The sequence below is a fragment of the Ixodes scapularis genome, unplaced genomic scaffold (genome assembly GCF_016920785.2).
Source record: "Ixodes scapularis isolate PalLabHiFi unplaced genomic scaffold, ASM1692078v2 PGA_scaffold13__105_contigs__length_92229423, whole genome shotgun sequence".
Classification (NCBI taxonomy): domain Eukaryota; kingdom Metazoa; phylum Arthropoda; class Arachnida; order Ixodida; family Ixodidae; genus Ixodes; species Ixodes scapularis.
Genome location: NW_024609839.1, coordinates 43847637 through 43872586, shown reverse-complemented (window position 1 = coordinate 43872586; position 24950 = coordinate 43847637). Strand labels below are relative to the sequence as shown.

General features: G+C 49.1%; 1 protein-coding gene across 1 annotated transcript; it reads right to left on the bottom strand.

Moving 5' to 3' along the window:
* Positions 1-1429: 1429 nt before the first annotated feature.
* LOC115319778 (G2/mitotic-specific cyclin-A-like) lies at positions 1430-24759 on the bottom strand. The gene is made up of 8 exons (XM_040210764.2): positions 24307-24759; positions 20029-20275; positions 18689-18795; positions 15697-15920; positions 13678-13882; positions 11280-11393; positions 5883-6016; positions 1430-1749 (listed from the first exon to the last, which is right to left on the bottom strand). Exons 1-8 carry the CDS (start codon positions 24523-24525, stop codon positions 1701-1703), a joined length of 1299 nt encoding a protein of 432 aa, XP_040066698.1. The 5' UTR covers positions 24526-24759; the 3' UTR covers positions 1430-1700.
* Positions 24760-24950: the final 191 nt, after the last annotated feature.

Genomic DNA, 24950 nt, shown 5'->3' with positions numbered 1-24950 from the left:
CCTGGCATGACAAGGCACTAGTCATGCGCAGTGCACCCGGCGCTATCTGATAAATACCGCCGACATCCATCAAACTATGTTCTTGTTGCTCTGCACACGATCAATGATACACTGTCGAGTTATCTGAAGCAGGACTAAGATTTGGAAAGGTTGAGCAGATGACAGAGATTGGCATGTTGTTTGTGTAATTTTCTGAAGAGTTACTCACACCGGCAGATTCTGTCTTATCATTCCTGGAAAACCTTAAAGTTGCTTTACAAGACACTTCAGACAAGCTTCAAAGTTTTGCCTTGTGTCAAGCAATGGCTGCCGGTGCTGTCACCGTCTGGCTGCCAATACGCGATCCAGCCTACGAGTGACCACAACACACGTTACTACTTCAAGGCATTATATTGAAATATTGTTTTTCGAAAACAGGGAAAGATTTACACTAGATGCATGCCCGAAGGGTGACAAGTCAATAACAAGTCTCAATGGAGTTACGACCCACAAATACCAATTTCTTTGAGAGACCGAGAGGGCGAAGAGTCCTGCTCATGAGCCCCTTGCAGATGACTATACTAAATAAGAGGCAAGAGGGGTTTCCGCATAATTTGCTTGGGACTTCAAATGACACTTTCTTTCATGGTTACTTTTTTTTACAATTTTGCTTCGTTTTTTTTTTTTTTTTTGCTCTTCTCTCAGGTGCTTGTGGGATGCGGTCTCGCCAAGAGTTCCCAACCTGCATGACTTTCACGTTGCCCGGAAACATTTTGCATTTCCCGCCGTAGACGGGTTTGCGGCACAATGGTAGTTTAGCCCCATGTCAGAGTACAAACATCTTCGTCCGAATTGAGAGTTAAAAGCATACCTATTTTCTAAGCCTCGCGAAAACCACAGACTTGCACACTTTCCTGAACCAATCGCATTCATTCAAAACAAACCAATGCAGACCAACGAAATCTGGTTCAGTACATTTATTGGACAGGACACATACTGGCTTAAAAAGAATACTTTGTTCGACACTTATGTACAGGGCTTAAAAGTGGAGTCAGTTTGTTAAAATAAAAAAAGTAAGGATGTGGCGATTGGGTAAAAATAGCACCCTTTCATACACAGTGGAAATGTCTCTGAATGATGCATCCGAATCATATCTGCCCTGTAAATGAGTATGTCAGAGACAGACCATGAAAATTAAAAACTGAAGTTGGGGGGGGGGGGGGGGGGGGGGGGGGGGGGGCGAGTAAAAGCAGCGAGATGCGCTCTATGCTTGCTCATTTTAATGCGAACTGCAGACAAGGCTACAAGCCACCAGGATCAATCTCAAGCGAGCCAAAAAACGTTCGCCGTGCTGCTCCGAGATGTTGCAGGTCTCTGGTAGAAAAACTGCACTAACTCGCTCGTTACTGCGCCTGGCAGCCAAGCCAACAGTTTCCCCCATAGTCCCCCCCCCCCCCCCCTCCCCGCCCCAATTCAAAAAATGAGTTTCATTTAAAATCTTGCAACGGGAGTGGCGACTTTCTTTTCACAATGGCACAAGACATGAGATTGCACACTTCGACCATCGATGTACACATGCAGTCCCACAGGCAATTAAAAAAAACTTATTCGTGTTGAGGTTGAGCGGCACATGCAGTCCAGCATGCATTGTCCCACATGCAATTAAAAAAACTTGTTCGTATTGAGTTTGAAGGGCAGTGGTGGTGACGCGGAGTCATCCGCTACAAGGGCAGCGTGCACGCAGGCTTCATATTCGCGACGTAGTGAAACCTGGTGTGGAGGAAAAACAAAAGGCGGTGTGAGCGACAAGAACTCTAGCAGCACACTTTGTTCTGCGATTCCTTAGGACGTCTTAATGTTTTGGGGATGTCCTATGGAGGAAATCCCCAGAACGTTAGGACATCCATGGGACGTTCACTGAACTAAGCGCCGAAATCACAACCCTCGCCCCAATCGAGGTGCCCCTCCACTTCCTCGAGGCAGGCGCGAGGGCCTGCGCCGGCCAATCGCAAGGACGAATAGGCGACCTAGGCTGCTTATTCACCCTCTCGCTTTCCTCGAGGAAGTGAAGGGGTACCTAGATTGGAGCAAGATTTGTGCATTCGGCGGTAAGCGTGCTAGTACTTGGGAAGGCAGGCAGCACCAAAACGGTGTAGGTCTAAGTAGGGCTCCATATTTCTAAGGCAGATTTTGTTTATACTCCATTTTAGAACTGCTCAAACTCTCGACTGTTCCACGTAGGTTGAACTTGTATGAAGCGTATAGGCCCGTTATTAAAACACAAATGAAAGAGTACTCTCGGATGGGGATGGAACAAGGAACAAGCCATTCCCAGCCAGACACCACACCGACCGAGCTACACAGAGCGGGTAAACGGGGCGGCTAGATGCACTGGCACGCTGGCGCGATTAAGGAAGCAGCTCCAGAGCTGCAATTCACTAGAGCGAAGGTTTTGTGGTATTTGCAACGTCATATGTATGTTAATACCAATGGGATATGGTCGTTCGTAACATCTCCAAAAGATTTTCGAGCCAAGTGAGAAAAAATGGTGCATGAATAAAAAAAAAATGTAACTTTATGCAAACGGCAAGCATTCCGCAGCTACTCAAAGGACGGCACTGGCGTGTTCACTTGTCGGAACAGATCCCGAGAGCTGTCACTCGTCCGTAAGCAGTGCAAGCCAACCTTAACAGCTTGTTTACAAAGCCATATTTACACCAGCTCAGCTACGCTGACAAAGACCAGACAAAGAATGTGTCCAGCTAGCATACACAAACAGTGCAGTTGTGCTAGCCCAGGAGAAGTCGTGAAGCCGAAAACATGAACGCGGGCAAACCGCTAAGCTGTACGGACCACCTGCGGACTACGTTCAGCGAGTCTTGAAGTCCAAACGGGCGCCTCATCATTTGAACTGTCGTCTGCTCTCTCAAACGTTCCTGCTTGTTGTCTGCTGCATTAAAAGGCCCTGCCTGACGGATCACTCCAATGACATGCACAAGCAATGCATTTTTGAAGCAGGAGGAAAAAATGTGCAACGAGAAGCGGCAATTTACCAAAAGGAAAGAAGAGGCACCTGCATTCCTAGTCACTGCCATGCCATTCACACAATCGGGCACCTTGGAAGCTACAGTAGAATCATTATTTCACGCTCCAGGAAGCCCCGAATTTCTCTCGAGTTATCATAAATTCATTTAAATACGATGCAAGATAACATTACAATTTGGTGCATGAATGGCTAGACATACAATGCAAATATTTTATGATTTCCTCCACATGGGCCTATAATCATAAGCAGGTATGCCATGCATAAAACATCGGTGAAACATAACACAAGTTATTTGACCCCTCAAAAATGTTTATCGTGGACTGTTTAGACAGCACGTGACACCTTAAAACAAAATTAAGTTTGTTCATCTAGCAAAAAAGGTGTCTGTTGTGGACTGTCAGGTAGGGCACGCACGAGCGGTAAAAACAGGCGCTGCACTGCAATTTACATGGCAACTTGCGCGCACGCCGTAGCTATGGCACGGCGCCCCGTCACAGCGTTCGTGCATGTTGCTATTGAAACTGCTGCACTTTCATTGCTCATGCGTCCCCTGCTTTAGCCCCATTGAGCGTGCTTCTTAACGAGCACCGGAGCACTGCGGAAAAGCAACACCCGCAGATACAAGCTTCGCAGGTGCTGGTTCTGCGCAAGGCACCGATGCTTGGACAGAAGCACTCAATGTGGGCAGCGAGAAAAAAAATACTGAAATGCATGAAAACGCCGTTATAATTAAATGGCTTATGAAATTTGATTAAAAAATTGCATGAAACAGAGTAAAACAACCGAAATTTTTAAATTTAGTTCAAACTAACCAGAAGTATGGCATATCCGAGTTTGAACTGTTGCGAACCTACTGTATGTCACTGCACTCTCTCCAAGTGTCCACACTAATGGCAAATTCGGGTGGTCAATTGCCGGCAAGACCGAGCCGGTGGTACCGACAACCACAAACGTGCCGGCGGTACATTACGTGACCCTCAGCAACTGAACATGGAACGCCAGACGGTGGCAGTTTACTTCGGCGCTTGACCGCAAGACACCGCGAGCGAGGCTGCTACTGCCGCGTCACCCGTGTCCCAATGGCTTGGACTGGCTCGAGTATCGGCTGCTCATGTGACTTCCCATCAAAGACAGGGACAAGCTGACGTAAACACTGGTGCAACTCGGGGCCAGTATTTACGTCAACTTTTTGTCCCTGTCCCTTTTTCGGCGCTTGTCTACGACCTTGAACCAACCAACTCAAATTGCCACATAGAGACTTCGGATCAGAATTGTTCTTTTGCTTAGTTTTTCTCACTGACCCCTCCCATTTCGGAGGTGATGACACCGGATACAGTCTGGCGCCCGCCTGCCTGGCCGCTTGGGCGAGAAAATCGCCGGAAAGGTTTCGGTGCTTGCCGGAGGAGAATGACCACCTGAACTGTGCGCACCAGCCAGAAACTGGCAATGCAAACACCATACTTGCCAACCTGTGGACTTTCAAATTCGTAAAACTCCCGCAGCCGCGGGGGAAGTTTTTAGAGGCAGGCACTTATCTCTGGTGTTTATGCGAAGCGATGTGCAACTTAATGTCAGCCTTGCCACCGCGCGAAACGCTGACATCACACGTGCACGTGTGACAGAATGCAAACTTCTCTCCCTTCTTTGACGGCACGAAGCACGGGAATTCTAACATGTAGGATTTCAGGAACACTCGAAAGTACCTCTTTTGAGGTTTGGAGTTCGCCATTGCGCTGCGAAGCCACCGCGACTAGGGAAATGCTATAAATATAAGTGCAAAAAAGGCACCGCTCTGCTTGCCACGAAATTGGCCAAAACAGCGAGGCACAACACGTCAAACCAACGTGCGGCGCCAAACACATGAACAAAGGCTTTGGGCTTTGGATTGGTTTTGGATCCGTGGCTACTGGATAGACAAATAGTAAAAACCACGACGCTGCCGTGGATGGTACCTATCGCCCTCTTGTAGATGTGCAATATACCGCAATTTTTACAAAAAAAAAATTAAAAAGAATTATCACATTTTTTTTTAATCTTAAGCAACATTTATAAAATTTTAAAGTTAGTCCCAATTCATAAATTTCTCAAAAAATTCGGAAGAATTGGCAGGTAGGAAACACTATTGCCAGTTTTCTGGAAAAATAAATTGCCGACGATTGACCACCCGAATTCGACATAGATAAAAGTATGGCAACGCCTGGCACTATCACCATACAGCTGCTGCGAAAAGCCAAAGGAACGATAGTTATTGAAGAATGTGTCATTTGGTTATCTCGCATCAGGGGGGCTAGCAGAGTGCAGCGGTTTTAAGTTTGCTTGAACACCGAGTAATATGCCTCTTCACTGCCACAAATACCATAAAAGGGTTCCCCTAAATAAACTTTCAGCCTTTCCACTCTGGTGAACAAGGAAGACCAGCAAAGCTGTACCTCAAGGATGACACTGGAAAGGCTGGAAAGGTTGCCGCCATTGCTCATAGATGACGGTAGTTGGGGAAACTAGCCCTTAACAGCTCCCTGTAAAACTACAAGGGACTTGGGAGTTCCCAAAGGAAGTAGAACCGCATCGTTCTGAACGCCATGGTACTACCAGTGATTATACTGCATGACAGCAACAATGCCACCTCCGATGTTCTCACCAATGTCTTCCCATTTTTGCAAAGGATGTTTGACACCATGCCCGAAGTACCGTCAATCATTGCTGCTTTCTCGAAACAAGCGGCCAGACAAGGCCAAGATATCAAGTTTTAAATCGATGTTCCCCACATGGTCATTTTTGTCACAGGAGTCTTGACAATGAAATTCAAGGGCTCACAAGGGAGCACAGAACAAAAAGGCATGCAGTGCAGTAGACTCACTTGGAGGACAGGAACTTTTTCTGGATGGCCTGCTGTGCTTGTGTGCCAGCATTGCAGAAGCTGCTGTGCAGGCTGTGGATGCACTCCTTGAAGTCCTCCACGTTATAGCCAGAGTAGAGGACCAGGTCCGAGGACTGCACGCAATGAGGAGGAAAAGACGTATGGATTGCGGAAGTTAAAGGGGCACTCCTGCGTTTTCTTCATAGTCCCTGATTTGCCTCAAAATTGACTCAACTCTGAGCATATGTTAACCGTAGCCATCTGTTATTCTTCTATCCCCTCTGCCGCCTCCGCTCAGTTCTTTCCTTCCGAATTGCTCCCCGCAACCCGAGTTCTCTAGAGCCAACGAGCCCTCGCCGTTCAAACCCACCGTCAATTCTTCTCGCCCTCAGTTCTACCCATCGCCCAAATGTAAACACATGCCAAGTCGACTGCTCGCAAGCCCCGGCAGCCGACTTCTTCGCCGCAGCTGTAACCTTACCCCTCACTTTATAAACTAGCCTCGCCCTCGCCCGCTGCCATCGCCTCAAAGTACTCCAAGCCCACGTTCTTCTCTTTCCAGTTGCTTCCGCCCGTCCCACTGACTCAGACAAACCTTTCTTTTCCGTAATAAGCAGTTATCTTAATCTTTAAACTTGTTATTTCTTCCTGGGGCCTACCACCGCTCCCACACAACAAACACTGCCGAATTAACCAAATTGTTTGGCCAAAACATTTCCGCCAATTTATTAAATTTACAATGTTTGTCCTCGGTTTTCGTTTTGAGACTGAAAGTTTCTACTGGCAACAATGAAAAAGTGACGCCAGCGGCAGGTAGGGGTTCATTTGTGGAATGTAGAACAGGTTCCCACTGATTACAAGCAGTTTCATGGCATCAAATAAATGTTCTGGAAGCGCGATCAACCACCCATGCTGCAGCATGAAACAAATGCTTGGCATACTGTACTGCATTTTATTTGATTGTAGGTCGACTCGTAGAACCAAAGCATTCCACAGCCGACAAAAATGAATAAATTGCGACATCAAGAACACTTCTGCTCGATTTCAGCCGGTTGAATCTGTAGCATTGCGCCATTCTGGACGTTCATTTTACAACTTTTCCTCTTCATTATTGCACGAAAAAGTATTATTTCCATTCGCGAACCAGCCTGAATGTTTGGCGGGGAACGGACGCGCCTGTATCACAAGGGTTACGGCACTTGACGCAAGAGCCCCTTCGGAACGAGCATGGAACAGCCTCACTCCCCTGCTTTTCGCAAAATGCACGGTCGCATATCGTTTGATCGAAAGTCGAGGTCATGGAAGCTTGCTGGAAAGCCAAATAAGTTTCTATCGACACTTGTGATCCAGACAGCTTCGGTTTTCGGTGCTCATTTACGGCCCGTATTTCATCCGAATGCGACCGCAAACAGCGCTGCTGGACGCAAGTTGGACCCGTCAAAACGGGCGGCAGCAGCGTCTGCAACGGCAGAGGGGCTTAATCATGGCAACAAACTGAGTGGCTTCTGAGGGCCAAAGTCTGGATAGGTCCAGATGCTTTCCGAAATTAGAGGTAGGCTTGCAACGTACGTCGCAGAAGTGCGCGATCGGCTGCTGCCCGTGACGGGCGACGCGATCACAGAGGAAGCGCGGAAGATGCGGTCATTTGCTAAGTGCGAGAATTTGTAGGATGATACCGACAAATCAGTGTCTAGTAGCAGACAAAGAGCAAGAAGGACAGGGAGCAGCTTCAGTTGTTCTGCCTCCAGCTTTGATAACTCTCCGGCATCTCGTGCGCCACGCATGTGCGTGACCGACTAAAGAACGGCAGAAGGCATCGAATGCATGCTGGAGGCCGAGGTTTTGAGAGACGCCCTGCCGTTCTCACATGTTTGCCATAGAATGTGCCTCCAAACTATCAACTTTCTTTTTTGCTGCTGTGGAATTTTTTCAGGGGGGGGGGGGTCACATACAATTGTGTAAATACGGTATTTAGACTCCCTGCTCGTCTGTAATGTGAAACTGAAAAGCACAGGTATATTTGAATGTTGTGTTTGACATCACCCTCATTTGCCCATTTCACGATAACTAAATTTTGACTTTTGCGATACAAAAGAGTATACCAGAGTGGGTAAAGAACCGGCGATTCAAAGAACCGAGTTAGTTGGGGTGGCTGAAAAAAATGTTGTGGGAGTCCCCTTTAAGCACAACAGACTTCAATGGCTTTTAGGCCCAAACTATGGCTCATGAAGGTCTGCATAAAAAGTCACAAGTGCTCCGCTTGGCCGCTACGCAATGGGTCAAGTCGGCAAGGAACCGCCCACCTAAACTAGGGTGTCAGTAACACAACATGCAAAACAAACACTCGCATTGGACGTCAGAACTAGAACACTAAAAAAGGAGTCTTGCTGTCAGTACAATGAAGAACTAACTACTGTACGAGGGCGGCAGGGTATCTATGCTCTCTGAGGTTCTCATTTTAACATGACCTACAAGAGCCGGACCACCTATAACACAATTTTAATGCGAAAGCATTAACTGGACCCATGAAGCGAACCGCAGTCATCAGCATTGAAACCGCGCCAAACGGCGCCTTCCCCCTTCCAAATGTCGTATGTAGCAGAAATCTGACGGCCCATTGGCTGGCGCATGTCATAGTTTTTAAGGAACGAGGCTCCCATTGGCTCCAAGGTTCCAAGGGACGCCACCAGAGAACCCCTCTCCATGGTGGCGCAGTGTACGCAGCGGCCCGGCGAGGTGCGGACCTGGCCGCAGAGCCTACTCGGGCAAACTCAAGAAAGGGTGCACGGCCGAGCTGAGCGCAGCCACTTCACGAGAGCGCGTGCTCGGCCGTCGGCAAGCAAAACCTGGCTGTCCACGCCATGACGCCGCAGACGAACTGAGGGAACGGAAGGTCGACATTCATGCTTTCCCATTAACAACTCATAAGTGCATAGGTGTCCTCGAAATATATTGGCTGGAAATTCGTTTTTTCTCCGCCATAAAACAGCCGGTTTCAGTGGCGCTCACTCTTTTTTCTATGGTCACGTGGCGTTTAAACTACAGTAATCCTTAGCTATATTAAAGTCAAGGGGACAGCGCAAAAAAATTGGATATGGTGGTAATTCGATAAAAGCGAGAGAGGCAAAAAAATAGTTCCAACACCTTGAAGGCGGATGGTAAGACTACGGTAAACTCTGACCGTACATTTAATCAAACCAACCTTGGTTATGAACATCTTGAGGCCGATTTATAGAGTAAAAGAATAACTGAATGGGAGTTTGCAGATGATTTCATCCTGGCACGAGTTCTCCTCGAATTGCTCCAGGCATTGCAAGAACACTGTCACCGCCACCGCACTCCACTTTGTTTTGAAGTAGCTGTAAGGTGTTTCGCATCTCCGGAGTCGTTGGCGTTTCCTGAGTGCCTCTCCAACGTCACTTCGTGTTTGCCCCAGCCGCACGCAAAGTCTACGATCGCAGCATCTGTTGCAGGACCTACAACTGGAACGTCCGCATCGACAAGCACGAACCAATTAATGTTACCCTCAAGAGGTTTGCAAACGTTTTTTAGGGATGCCGCGAACCTCCCTAAGTTCGAGTTCTAAAGGTTTCGAAATGTTCAAACCACTCTTAGATACGAATTTGAAAAGTTTGCAACATTATAACTCTTCTAAGGTTCAATGTGTTGAATAATTCGAAAATATTAAGCAATCCGAAACTTAAAGGGACCATGAAGGCAGTTTCGAAGTTTTATTCGACGATTGAAATGGATGTCAGGCACGTCTCAGATACTGTTGACCAAGTTCTAGCCCGAATAGAATTTTGGGTGCCGCACCAATCGAGCAAACAGGCGCGGTAATAAGAGCGCCGGGAACGATGCCTGAGACCCCACCGAGGCGGCGGCAGAAAGGTGAACTAAAGCGTGACGACAACGGGCTCCTCGTCTGGCGATTGGTTCAAACGATAGACGCGCTCTTGGTTTCCATTTCGGTGGTGAGATGTGATGAAAAAAGTTTATTTGAACGTTGAATAATATCTTGAAGTTGTAGTTGGGAATTAATAGGTTTCATACCGTGTATGAAAGCATAATCTGAAGCGATCCCTCCGTTTGTCACTGGTTGAATGCATCCCGCACTGCTACCTCAGGCGCGTAACAAGCATCGAGCAACCATGGACAAAAAAAAAGCAAACGAGGTACGAGCGCCGGGGGCGGCGGACTTTTGGCTTTGGTTTCGTGTGTCGTCTTGTGTTTGCTTTGCGAACTGCTGTCTCACCAATCATGCCGCGTTTATGTGCAGTAGTAGGTTGCGCGAAAGGTCGGCTAAAGACGTGCGGTCGATCGGGCGACGTTAGTTTGCATAAGCTGCCGACTGATGCAGCAACGCGCAGCATTGCTGCATGTAGTATTCCGAGTTGAGCGGTCGTACGGCTTGAATTCTGAACCAGAAAAGCGCGTGCCCCACACGCAGTGTCGCGTGCTCAGCTCGTGCTAGTATCGCTTTGGAACAGCTGACCCTGAGATTTGGAATAAAGAAGTCAGACAGTCGCCGGTGTCCTTCCTCGCCATCGGCGGGGCCCGCGAGGACGCGGGCCCCCGCCGCTACCGGGTCGCCTTCGCGGATGAGCCCGACGTCAACTCCCCGGCATCGACGACGGCTGCAGCAGCGGCTGGCACTCCTTTCCCGACATTGGCAAGGCAAGACATCGCCACCACCGGCATTCAAGGCCATCCACGTAGCCTTGCGCCGGTACACGACAGCACCTCTTGAACCACCACCTCACTACCAAAACCGGCCACCTCTGAAAATACAATACTGCATCGGTCGCCAGTCCAGAGTTCTGCGTCCTTAGAAGCATCTCCCGTTCAGTCGGCGTGAGGTCGCTGAACGGGAGCTGAAACTAAGTTTTCATGAATTCATATAAAACAAAACGAGAGATGTGCTACAAATTTTACTGGAAACGTTGCCCATTTTTCTTACGCCGTGAATATACTCCCTCCTTCTTCGTGCTGTGCTACTGACGGTACTACCTCTATTACTCGTTATTTGTCGTAACTCACGAAACACGCGTTGAACTGGTTGGTAGTCTCCCGACACCAGATTAAACCGCCTGGCAAAAAATAAAAGTAATTTTGCGGAGATGCCATTGTCTCTTGAAAGACCGACGTACAACCTCGGTTTACTGCAGGGAAGAATATCCTCTTAGCTTTCCCCTCTCCTTAGCTGCAAGAAGAGCCAAGTTGGGGCGAGATAAAAACTGGAGAGCATATAGGAAAGAAGGACAGCAAAAGTGGAAAGCGCGAAGTCGGCCTTTTAAGAGGTGGGGGAGTGTTAGCACCGCTGCTTCTCTAGCCACATCCTCAGTGCCGTTCACCACGAGGTATAAGAACGCTAACCGATTGATAAGTCAGACTCACCCACGGGTATCGGTTGAGTGTGTGATTTGCCAGGCACAAGGACGCACCGGCAACGATGCTGGGCAGGTACTGAAGGTACGGGTCGTCCTCCAGGAACGTCAGCTCGCACAGATACTGGAAGAAATGCCGGGCTATACTCGAGTGGCAACTGGTTTACAAGCAGACAGAATGCACTTCCAAACTTCTCATAATTAACACGCTTGATGGAAAGGGTAGATGCCCCTTTAGGCCAGTGTTGTGGACCAAGCACTTTCTGCCCCGCCCAAATTCTAGGGAATTAGTTTATGCCTTTCAACTCCCAGGAGTGGAGACACAGAGCCCATTCTCATTTCTGAAATTACTGAACTGCTACACTCCACCGATTCCTAAACGTCGAAAATGGCTTTTCGCAGCTCCATGGCATTGCCGGCAAAATCTACATAAAGTCGACGTCATAAATTGCGTAGCAGACAACTGCATAGACCGGCAAAATGCGTCCACAAAACACCGATGTGAAGAGCACAACCTCTTGCGGTCCCTTACCGTGCAAGAGCACCCCCGGCGCCATCTGTCGGGCAGCTGTGGAAGTCTTGCGATTTCTGAACATTTCCCATTTTTTATTCACATCATTCTTTTTCTATGCAGAGCGCAAGTTGGTTTGCTTCTTTGCAGGGGTGTCAATAATGTCAGAATGACGATCTCTTGTTGGCTGATGGAAAAATAGTGGGTAGACCTGATGGCACTTAGCAGAGAGGTCTACCTTTTTTTCAATCAAAGCCAATCGGAGCCCGGCGTCGTTCTGACGTCACCGCAGATGCAAAAAGCAGACTTTCTTGAAAACCTTTCTATTCTGAGAGAACGCCCACCCCCGAGAGATCGCCCGTTTTTCTGGCTAAATATCTGCAACATAAAAATTCCAAAACACTGCCCACCCCCCGATTCCCGTCGAACGCAATGTCCGATGAGAATCGCATCAACCGCGTAATTTGCTGCACCAGCGAGGTTATAGCGGTTTATAGTTTGTGTGCGAGTTTATAACGGGTTCCCGCGTCTGCGATCTGCGCATATGATATCAGCTCCTGCCTTTTTGTCCTTGATCTGCGATATCGGTTTCCGTGACAGACAGGCTTGTAGCGGGTTCCCGCGGGTTTATCGCACCATAAAACTTCCATCTGCTACGTCCGTGATTTGCGGTATTAGCTCCCTTGAGAGTTCTCGGCAGATTTCGGTGGGTCCTTAGCACCATGAAACGCGAATCTGCAGTGTCCACAACCTGCGGCATCATTTCTCGGGACACGGGAGTTTGTAGCTAATTCCTGCGAGTTTATCGCATTGAAACACTCGAATTCGCAGTGTTCACGATCTGCCTTACCAGTTCCCGTATCACGTGGTTTGTAGCCAGTTTTTGATAAAGTTTTGCTATGGCGTCCCCAAAGATACGCCACCCCTGTTTTTCACCATTCATTTCTTCATTTTGGGTGGGCGTTCTTTCGGAACTTTACGGTAATGTCATAAACAGGCGAAAATACTGCAAAACCTTCACTGTAGTGAAATGCAGTTCCGAAGTTGTCTCATAGATTGTGCCAGTATTTTCTTTCGTCTTAAAGGAGCCCTCCCGTGCTTTTCGTAGACGCTCATTTTTAATGGCCTATTGTTCATTGGGCCTTGATAAATAAAAATGACCAGTTCTAGACGGCAAGATGTCATAGTAAACTACCAGCAAAAAATACACCACGACTACTTCCTCTTCGGGGAGTGGGGAGGGAGAAGCATCCTCCGGTCTCCACCCCCTCGATAAAATTTGACCAATAAAAAGAGGGAGTTGCGTGAAATCGCATATCTATAATATTGCTCTTTAAGTGCATCAAGCCTTATATTTCGACAATTAAATCTCTGGGTGCCCGATCGGGGTGATGTGGTTTATGGGCCCCATTGGCAAAACGAGCTGCGAGGAGGTGACATAAGCGTTGATCGTCTGCAAACATCTCCGCCTTTCCTCCTCGCCACCCGCAAACACAGCGCGCTTGCAACCGATCACCACAGGAGCTGTCCGCCATTAAATTGTAAACGCTCCCCACGGTTTAAGACGGATCCTTTCTTCAATCTAGGCTTTAGTGAAAATGCCAACCGACGTCGCCCCCAGTGTCTGCTTTAAGGCGCAGAAAGAAGTGCGTGTCACAATCTTCGGTTCGATTTTTAATACATTCAATTGCCACCCTTGAGCTTAATTTCAGGTCTTTTTAGGAAGACTTGAGCCCGCAGAATGAGTCGTCGTCATAAACAGACAATCTTAGAACCCATTCCAGTTCCCGTTTAGGATATCGCGCAAGGTCGTAATGTATCAAGTCGCAAGCGGTCGCAAGGGTGCGCACCGGCCTTTGAGGGCAAAGGTGGCAGCTAATCGAAGAAAGCCTCTCACGTGAGCCAGGTGCTTGACGGTGTCCGGGGTATTGCCGACTTCCGCGAAGCGGAGCAGGAAGCAGTAGATGGTGGTGTCCGCCATGTCGAACGAAAGCACCTTGAGCACCAGCTTTTCCATCCGGAGCACCTGCTGCTTCGAGTATGTGTCGTCCGTGATGAAAACAAACTCCGACACCTCCGGCTGGTAGATCCCCTCGAACTTCCTGCAGCGCCCACGACAGATGCACCAATTGGTCTACAGATAAATGGCGCATTTAGTAAGGGTAAGAGAGAAACGAGAGCGGCCTTCCGGCCGTACGAGCTAGTCGTGCCCGAACTGCTCGTTCAGAAGGGCGTTTCTTAAGCCACCGGTTGGCGACACCCAAACACAACAAATGGTGTCAACTCTGCTAAGAGTTTGTCGAATGATGCTCATCTAGGAGGAGGCACCGAATAAGTCACGAATGGCTTAAAGGCTCCTACACACGACTGCAGCCACTTGCGTCTCGTTAAGACTGCTTGCGTCGAGCTGTTGCTATGGTGACCCCTACGCTAAGCCAATGCGAAGCAGCTGTGCTGCTCAACGCAATGCAGTCGATGCAAATGCGTGGACAAGCCTTAACGCTTCGAGTGCCACACCCGAATAGAGCAGGTTGTACTTCCATATGGTGTCCGTGTTTGCTGCCTGCCCCATTCAACCGGGCAGTCTTTGTTTGTTTCTTTTCAACGTGTAGCAGCATGTAAGGGCAACCCCTTCTGTTGAGAGCAATAAACGAAACTCTAAGAACTTTCAATCTATCCGAGTCAAAAGCAGATAAGACTACAAAACCGCAATCCGTCTTTCGATTTAAAACTCGTTCTATTTCTGTCTTAGGTCTGTCTGTCTGTGTGTGTGTGTGTGGGGGGGGGGGGGGGGGTGTAGGAGAGGGAGCCGCGAGCCGCATTTTAACATGCGAAGAGCCGCATGTCGCTCGCGAGCCGAAGCTTGGCCACCCCTGGTATAGACCCTTGTTTTTTTCTCCCTTTTTCTCTGCTTTTTTTTTAAGAGATTAATTTTCAATTAGGACAAAGCTCAACCTGTAATAAACCTGAGCATAATTTGCATGCCCATCGCGTTAGGCCAGGCGCCGCCCCACAACAGCCGCTGCTCGTAGCACTCTGGTGAAAGGCAGTGAAGCTTGACGTGCGCACACTGATGAAAGGAAGTAAAGTTTAACGCAAGCGGCGCAAGTGCCCAGGTGCAGCCATGACATGGAGGCATGTGGCAGACACGATAACTGAGTGCTCTTATCAGGAGTATGAGTAGCTGGAATCAACTATCTTAGTATTTTGCAACAGTCTTCTCAAGACTCGGTCTCCGAAATCGACTGGAAATTTAGACGTCGGCGATTAACCTGCCAGTGCATCAAGCGGCCAGAGCGGTCGATGCCCAGCATCAACGGCTCTGCCCAGTTGATTTGCCGCTTCAAAGCGTGACATCGTGGCGTTCGTCGTCCCCCTGTACCTGTGCTTTCATCGGCTAAACCAGTCAAGTGCAATGAATAGCCCCGTGACTTGCACTGATTATACGAGAGTTTTTGGTTGTAGGCGTTCGAGCCTTTGCCAGTGCTCTGACCTAAGACGAAGCAAACTATTCGGTGTGTAGAGACGCCGTAAAATTCATGTTTGTAAAATGTTTCTTTCCCTTTATTTTCCCAAATATTAAAGCGGACCAATAATAAAACATCAATTTTTTCTGCTTTAGGCCCATCTAGGCGCACGTGAGGCACAATTCTTAGCAAAAATGGCATTCTGGCGCAAGAAGTACCAAGATTCATCATGCAATTAAGCGCAGCGCTTCTATCACCTGTGCATGGGGCACATAAATTGGGCTTGTGCCATAAAAGCTGCCCTAACCATAAAAAAAAGAAAGAACATGCATCAGTGTTGGGTGAAATCAAGATCGGAGCACGAGCGTGACGTCAGCACCTTTACTCTCACGCACGAAGATAAACGCTTTGGCCGACCTGCCGGCCGTACGGCAGAAGAGTCCACTCACGCGGCGATGTAGAGGGCGGCTGTGCCGACGAGCCGCAGCTTGTTGCGCATCACCGACATGGCGGAGAGGAAGCGGTCAACGTAGGAGACGCCGAGGAAGAGCGTCTCCGGGAGCAGGCGAAACTCCTCGGCTACGTCCACCAGGCAGTCGACGAGGACGGCGCGCATCGAGGACGTGATGTCCGGCTGCTCGCTCATGTACGTTTGCCTCGGGGTCAGCTTCTCCTTCGCGCACCCGGGGAGAGAACAGGAAAGCCGTGAGTGACTCGCGTGAGAAGGCGTGCTCGAGGTCCTGCACCCTTTGCCGTTCTCACAGTGCCGCAACATTTTTTATATATTTTCAACAACTTACGAGGCATTGAAAATGACGGCTCAGAGTTCCGACACTTTCAAGGACTTGTGGGAAGCCTGCACGATGGACAGTTTCGTTCAATTGCTCAAACTCGTCGTTGCTGGTTAACCAAGGTTTCGTCTGAGGTTGTGGAACAGCTGAAAGGGATGCTGAACCGAAATCTGGATTCCCCAAAACACGCGGCAAAAGCGTGCAACGGGATGCTACAAACACCATAACATCACTCATACAGCGATATCACGAACGGATAACCGTATTTTTTAAAAAACGAGGCGCATTTGGCAGAAATGTTAACGTCATGTTTTTCTCAGAAAGAGGAAACTGCCTCGCGTCTTCTCAGCCTTGCCGCCTTGAGGGAGCAAAGCGAAGAGAGGAGGAAACAAGGTATCTTGACGTCACGCGCTTCGTCGGCCTGGTCCAGTCTCGATCTTTTTTCCCAAAAATACGGCCGTCCGTTCGAGATATCGCCTTACTAGTAGTGTTGTAGGGATTGTAGCGTCCAGCCTACATCTCCTGCATTGTTTTTTTTAAATTGAAATTTCGGTTCACCATTTCTTTAAGCAGTTCCGCGACTGAGCGAGACGATGTTGCCCGAGCCTCTCGACGCCATATCTAAGGTTCACAAAGTCCCCAATTCGAGTGGTAGCTATAGTCGAGTGCTCTTATACTTTGCGAAACCATCGGGGAATGCGGCGTCACTACTCTGGGTTCCCAAACTGCCCTTTGGGGGACGTAGGGGGTTCCTCCAGGACTCTCCAAACTCCCAAATTTCCTCGAACGTCCCCGCCCCCGAGTGAAGCGTTTCCTTAGTTTAAGTGCCATTTTAGCAGATCTAAGCCACCTGTCAATGCTTAACTAGAAGCCATACACTTCACGCACACCATGTATATCTTGTGAGGAACGGGGGCTCCTTAACCTCCTCACTGAGGCATTTAAAAAATCCCTTTACCTTATCAGTCTGACATTTTTTGCAGAATAAATATCCAGGTTTAAGTAAACCTCTGGGCAAGCGCACTCGTGCAAGCGCAAGCAGACAAGTTAGTCCTGGTGCCGGAGTTTCGAGAGGCTGCAATTCAGGTTCCACCAAGACTAGTTTTCAAGCGGAGTCGCGTGCAATGTGGCCTGCACCAGACGCTCATCGTTTACAGTCACTCGAAGGAAGGCAACACAGTTTGCCCGACCGGTGCCGATCAAGGTGGAGAGTCCCCGGCTTTTACAGAATCGCCGAATTCCCCCAACAACTCACGGTTTCCACAGTTCCCAGAATGGGAGATGCCCCGTTTACTGCATCAATCTCCACATTGGGGTGTCCTCGAGTCCGGAACGTTCCCCGGAGAAGTTCGCTGGTGAATGCGGCTATTTCTCCCGGCGAGAGATTATCTGGCGACGTGATTGCCTCAGAGGACGGAAAGTACCTGTACTCGATGTCACTAGTTCTGTGCAGTGCAGGCGAAGGCAATGCCAGGCAAAGAGAGAAAGGGCGAGCACTAGGAAGGCGAGGGGAAAAAGGCAGAGCGCTACGAACCTTGGAGAGGAAAGGAGGTTTCTCTCCTCGTCGACAGCCTTCCTAGTGCTTGCCCCTTCTCCTCACCTGGCGCTGCCTTTGCCTGAACCGCATGCAACTAGTAACACAGGCAATAGCGTTCCAGCCGATATCGCTCGTCAGACCCTTGCCCATATTTTTTTACTCTCACTCCAAGACTATCTTTCCCAGAGTTAACTTCACATGCCACTCCTAAAGCAGACAAATGCGGTTAGTCTCGCATTTCAGGCCTCTTCATCTTCTCGCCCGTGCAAAAGCATACTTGAATAATCTAAGTGAGGACAGAATTGTGGCAAAAGGGCGCTTGTGCTACGTCTTCCCTTCTGTCCATGTCTCGTGACACTTCTGTCAAAAGGAATGATATACCAACTAGCCCATCTCTCACTATTGATACTATTTATGGCAGCCATTTGCCAATCTCCGAGTCACCTATGCTGCGCTGCAGAGTCGAGGTTGGCGCATTTTCCACAGTGCTCGCACACCGTAAAAGCCATTCGCTCGAGCGCTGTATCGTCCAAAGAAAAAAAAAAAAGACAAAACAGAAAGGAGATAACTAAAGGAAGGTGATGGAAGTCGTACAACTGGATCGGCGTTCCTTCATCTTGCATTTAACTACACCTCATTTACGTTTACAACGCGTTTACACAGTCTCCTTTGCACGAGAGCGCGTGAAAACAAGATGCAAGACAAAGGCGCGCTCTCGCAGCAGTGCCGAGCTGTAGCACAACACAAGAGACGCTCGACAACATAGCAGAAAACAGTAGACTTCGAGTTTTCTGTAGGTACCTCGTCCTCAGGAAGCCGGTCATGCGACAGTCAAACCACTGGCAGCAATACCCACATTCCCTAGCAAACTGACCCCGGTGGAGAAAGCGGCCCATTCGGTGGCTCTACCACGCCGGCCGCGGCGAAGCCGTTCCAAAACGAAGCAGCGGCACCGTCTCGCCATGCCGCAGTCACACTGCTCGTACAACGTACAAAAGGTACGGTGCGTGCATGGAGCACGTTTGCTTCTTACATATGTATGCTTCCAACACATCCTTGCAAACGGATGTGTTGGCATATCAGCAGCAGCGTGACCAAAAGAAACCCACCCACCTCCCGCTGCCTGAGGTGCGTGTAGATGTCCTGGGCGTACTCCAAGCTGGCCTCCAAGTCCCGGATCTCCATGTATGACATGGGCTTGTCCAGGACCGTGGGGGAGTCTGGGTCCAGGGTCGGCAGGGTTCCCCGGTTGGAGAGAGAGGGGAAGACGGCGGGGGGTCCGCTCGTCGGTGCAACCAAAGTGCCGCCCCCAACACGTTTTGACCGGAGCGCCCGGCCTCCTGTTCCGCCCACGCATTACACCATCTCCAGAGCGGCGACGAAACGAGACGCAGGAGCCGTCGAATAAAGGTGGATTCGGGCATTTGAATTTCAGTGTGACAAACTACGCCGCGACTCCTCGAGTAAGCCTCGCGTTCACCAGTCTGTCGCACTCTATGCAAATGTCCGAACAGGTGTGCATCAGGTAGGAGCCTCTCTGGCACTTGTCAATGCGTAAAGACTGGACACGTGAGCTAACAAGGCTGTTTTTACTTTAAAGGTGCACTAAAGACGTTTCTGAGATAGTCTGTTCTAAGGGGCGGATTTAGAGGCGGAGGGGGGGGGGGGGGTCCGGATGCCCTGACCCCCCCCCCCCCCCCCCTTGATTTCTGAATGTGTAAAATTTAGGGCGTGCAACGAGGAAAGGGGGTTCCAAAACATATGGTACGCTGACCAATACCTGACACCAACCCCCCGTCAGGAAATTCCTGCATCCGCCCGTCTGTTCTTGATGCTAACTCATTGTACAGGATCTTAGCACCACAGAGATTTAAAAAAGTATGCTCGTGCGACGTCCATTTTCCTACTAAAAAGGTGATTGAAGTTAGTGATATGCCCCTTTCTGAGCGGAAAACTCTGGAGCACAGAATCCAGCGGAGGCGTGACAACGGGCACACGGCCTGGCAGACACTCACTTTTCGTCACCCGGCTGCCTCCGCTGGATTCTGTGTTCCAGAGGTTTCCACTCAGAAAGGGGCGTGTCACTAACTTCAATCACATTTTTAGTGGGAAAATCGACGTCGCACGAGCATACTTTTTTTTATTTCTCTGGTGCTAAGATCCCGTAGTATAAGTTGTCACCAAGAACAGACGATCTCAGGAACGTCTTTAGGGCACCTTTAAGTCTGGAGGCTCCTTATGCCATGAGCCAATGGGGCTAACCACAGCGCAATAAGTGCATATATGCGGTGGTCCTTATATTACGGGAAAGGCTCAGTAATTCGCGTTTTCGAAGCTCTTTGGTCGGTCCCATCGGCTGCATCTGAACTTGGTGAAACGGTGTGGAAGAGTTGTCGGAAAAGCCGCAGCGCCGACGGACGGTCCGCAGGTACGGGACGCTGCGGCAGACTCACCCGCGGCCTCGCACTCCATTCCCCAGTCTGGAGAGTCTGAGCAGACATCGCTGGACGCCCCCCGATCATCGGAATGCAGAGCCTTCTCGCCGTCCTCGTCGGGAGCAACGGCGGGGACAGCAGCCTTGACGTCGACTTGCGACCCCCGTGCGGCAGACGACTCTGCGTAGATCTCGAAGCTTGGTGGAGCAGGGCACAAACTGGATCCTCTGCAGCTCAGTCTGGCCGACCGCCGGGCGTTGGATTGCTGCGTTCGAACGTCGTTGCCACCGTAGATTCAATCGAAAGACAAAGCGACCGAAGAAGGGCACCGTACACCCCGGACTGGAGTCGCTTTAGAGCCACGCGGAGAGTCAGGCGTCCTTCGTTAATCAGGAACGCATTTTAAAGGGGGCAGAGTCGGGATTGGTGCAGCCGTTCCGCAGCGGTGTAGCCCCACGGTGCCATTGCCGGCTAACTTTCCTGGGCTACCGTTCCGCCACGTTCGGTGGGGGCGCCGCGGGGGATCACCTGGGCATGCGACTTCTCGGTGTCTCGCAACACGGAATGCAGTCGTGTAGTCGTGTCGTAAACAGTCGAAAGCTCCAGTTTTCCCTACTCTAGCGCGACTGCCTTACCTTCGTCAACTCCTACACCTGCAGCACGCGTGCACAGCCACGCAGAAGGCATGAAGCACGTGTTCGAGGACTGGCAATTCAAAGACACGCCGTTTTATATCTGCCAGCAACTGCAGCGACGTTGGGGATTGAGTCGCGGTGCGATGTGGCACCACGACTCGACTTCTAGACGTGGTGCTGCCCAGATTCGCATATGTATTACTAAGGCATTCTTTGCACGGGATGTCTGGGCGCAGATCAGAGAAGCTCCTTAATTATTGCAAGGAGCAGAGAAAAGCAGGTTGGCTGCCAAGGAGGTTTTAAGTACAGGGTGTCACAAAAGAAAATTTACACGGTCTTTTTCTCCGCAAAAATAAAATAGGCATCACCGAACGCTCATTTTCCGCCCAAAGGTAGAGCTAGAGGTCACGACCAGATGCCGAAGTTTCAGTACAGTCCGGTAACTTAATCAAAAGTTATAAGTGATTTTCTGAAAATTTCAATAGGAAAATGGAGCCCATTTTTTCCAGTTTTCGGTTTCTAGCGCCATAGAGCCCCATGTGTTTGAAAACGCCGTCGGCCACCATTTTCCCATTGAAATTTTCCGAAAATCACTTATAACTTTTGATTAAGTTATCGGATCGGGCTGAAACTTTGGCCTCTGGCTGTGACCTCTAGCTCTACCTTTGGGCGGAGAATGAGCGTTCGGCGATGCCTAGTTTATTTTTGCGGTAAAAAAGACCGTTTAAATTTTCTTTTGTGACACCCTGTACTAGGAGGGGGCACGTTGCAATATTGGTGAAGCCTAGTCATAAAAAGTTTAAATGATGTTGTGGCCAATGTGATCGTAGATCTCTCCGAATAACACGTGTGAGATGGATGGTTGATTGTAGAAGGATTCCTTGCAGGCTTGTGCGCGCTCCGTCCAGTAATTTTTATCAAATCGAAGGCTAGACGAAGGCTAGCTACGGTCACGTGGTCATGGTGGGCTGATAAGTGAGGAGAGTAAGGAGGAAATTGAGAAAGAGGCGTCAAGGGAGCATGGCTTGTGGAGGCTACGCGGTCATGCCCTCTCCTACCCTTATATCCTCCTTGTTGGCTGCTCTTAGGGAGCAGCCATCGGGTTTAGACACTCAGCATGGGCATCGCGAGAGCGACCATGTTTCAAGAGCAGCGAAACACGTGCATCTTAACACCATCGGTGGCTTCAAAGTGCCCGGATTGCGCCATGACATTGGGGTAGGCCACCTTTGTCAGAGAACAAAGACCCAACTTCCCACGGACTGTAGACCACTCAAAACTAGCCCTAGCGAACCTTTTCATTCATTTAACACTCAAATGCCCACATGCACCTTATGAACAGTCAGAAATCGCAGGTTTAGAGTGTGGAAATATTTTGCATAACCCCCCTTTCCCCACCGGATTTAAAGGTGCACTAGGGACGCTTCTGAGATTGTCTGTTCTTGGTGATAACTCCTTCTACGAGAACTTAGCATCCCAGAAATCGAAAAATTGTGCTCGTGCGAAGTCCATTTCCCTGCTAAAAATGTCATCGAAGTTTGTGCCACTCGTCTTTCTGAGCAGAAATATCTGGAGCACATAATTCAGCAGAGGCGCCAGCCAATCGCAAGCAATCGCAAGCAGAGGCACCAGCACCTGTGCTGAATTCTGTGCTCCAGATTTTGCCGCTCAGAAAGGGGCGTGGCATAAACTTCGATCACATTTTCAGCAGGGAAATAGACGTCGCACAAGCATAATTTCCCGATTTCTGGGATACGAAGTTCTCGTAGAAGGAGTTATCACCAAGAACAGACAATCTCAGAAACGCCTTTAGTGCTTCTTGAGGATGGTGGCCAATGACAGCCTACAAGATTTCTTATCTAAAGAAATCTAAAGCTAAATTTCTCCAGCTGAATCTGGCGCTATGGTATACAGTACTTCTGCCAAATTTAGTGGCTCTAAACTGCACCAGCTACATTTGCTAACTAGTCTTTTTTTACTGTTTGTGTTTGGCACATGAGAAACCTAACCAAGCCAGAAGTGGCGTCATTTTGACATTGAGGAAACTACTCCATTTCTAGTTGATATAATCATACTACTCACATGCACTCTTCTGTAGCATCAGGTTAACAAGGTCACGTAGCAATAGAAAGAAAGGGGGGGGGGGATGCTAGGAACAGGAAACTTAAGTCTTCAAGCTCTCAGTTTCTTACCAAGGGAAAAACTCTGTTCCTCCCTTTAAATGAGAGCACAACGTCGCATATGTACCAGAATTCAAAAAGAGGGCAGGTGAACTGCAAGGTTCTTTACCTCAAAAACTGGGCAATGTCGATAGATACTGTTTGAGAAGCTGAGTGAGCAGTTGTATCCACGTCTTAAATAAAGAAAAAAGACTAAGAAACTTTAAGAAACGGTCGACATAGAAAACCACCCATTCCAATGTTACTGTCACAGATATCAGCGAAAATCACTATGACCGGAAAGCTGACGAATGTTCAAATTTTGCATTGCCAAAAAACATCTAAAAAAAGGGAACAGGTATGATTTTACGCAAACGAGCATGGAAGTGTTAGCACAATCGAAAGGCAGTTCGCACCAAACACTACCGGCTTGTACATGATGCATGTACAGTGCTAATCACACTTGTCTATAACGCGCGAGCATGCGGCTTTCCCCGGGGAGCGCTAGACTGGTGGTATTCGCAGAAACTAAGCTAGTCACGTTGCGTAACATTGAACGGTCCGCTCGAGGGGTGTACGCCCACTCTATCAGCTGGTGACGAACGTGGAAGGATGCTTGCACGCTTTTTACAAACATCATTGCTCGAACAATAAACACACTAAGGCATTAACGTGTATCAACGATGTCGTCATCAAAAAACAATATATTACAAAGGACTTTACTTTTATCGCTTATCAAGCTGACAGAGTGGGCAGGACACCCCTCGAGCAGGCCGTTTCATGTTGCGCCACGTGACTAGCTTTGTTTCCGCGAATGCCACCAGTCTAGCGCTCCCTGGAGAAAGCCGCACGCTCGCGCGTTTAGACAAGTGTGATTAGCACTGTGCTTGCCAATTCCCATAGCTTTTAAAATTTATATTCTCATAATAAAATACCGAGATTCTGGCGTCGAGCACTAACGTTCGGAAAAGCCGATCCAGGCTGGATATGTAAGCACACTTGCTGCGTCGACCTAGCATGTTCACTCCTGCAGCAATCAGGACTACTCGAGATATTTTTATCCAGTAAACAAAGTATCATAATTGTTAACAAATTTACACGGTAAGAAAAAAAAAATCTACAAAATAGTCTTTTTGAAAACGCACGTAAGGCACACAACCAAACTAGCGAAACGAGGACGCTTAATAAACGTCGCGAAGATAATCCGGAGTTACCATGAAAAACACAAGCAGAATTAAAGCAAACCGAAGCTTTCACGACAAACATCCCAAGTCCAAGACGCCCCCAAAATCTCGCGAACAACAGAGAAGCGACGAACAACACGTTAGGTTTACAAATGGTTCAAGACAACATAATGAACACGCATATTCATGCACGGGAAGATCTATGAACAAGGACAACATAAAACATTAAAGAAATGATCAAGGTTCTCCGGAAACCAATAAAAAAAAAAGGGGGGCGTCAACGACTGGAACAAAGCGACAAGGCATGAAAAAACGCACCTGTCGAACCAAATCCCGCTTCGTGGGCCCGGCCTGCTTGCCACCGCCAGCCACCAAATTGGGCTGCAAATTGGTGAGCGCCGGCCTCTCGGTCAAAGCCTGGGTCTGCATCTTGCTGTCGGGGTTCTCGGACCTCTTGGAACGGGCAGCCCCGAAGGGTCTGGAGTTTTTGTCGCCGGCGTCGACAACGGACGCAACGTGAGCTTGACGCCTCGCCATGTTTAAAAAAAAAAAACGGTCGGCTCGCTTCTTGCGCTCACGGGCAGATAGAAAGACGGGTCAGTTTGAAGATCTCGCGTCTCTCGGTGTGGGTCCGACTCACGGCTGCATGGGGGCTCCTTTCGGCGACCTTCCTGACTGACCAGAGCCGGTGTGCGGTCTTCGTATTGACGTCCGAATGTGGATTTGTTTCCCACGCCCGAGCCAACCGCGCTATCAGAACCCAACTGAAAGAAATGCAGCGATGCTGCTGAGTCAAAAAGCGCTAAATTCCCCGTGACGGGTTGGTTCCGCACAAACGGGCCAATGAAATGCGCCGGTTCGGGTCACGTGAGGCCACGTGTGAAGCCCATACGTCGCTTATTTTTATGTTTTTTGATCGCGCAAGTTTGCGCGACCACGCGCGCCTTCGCGATCACGGCGCC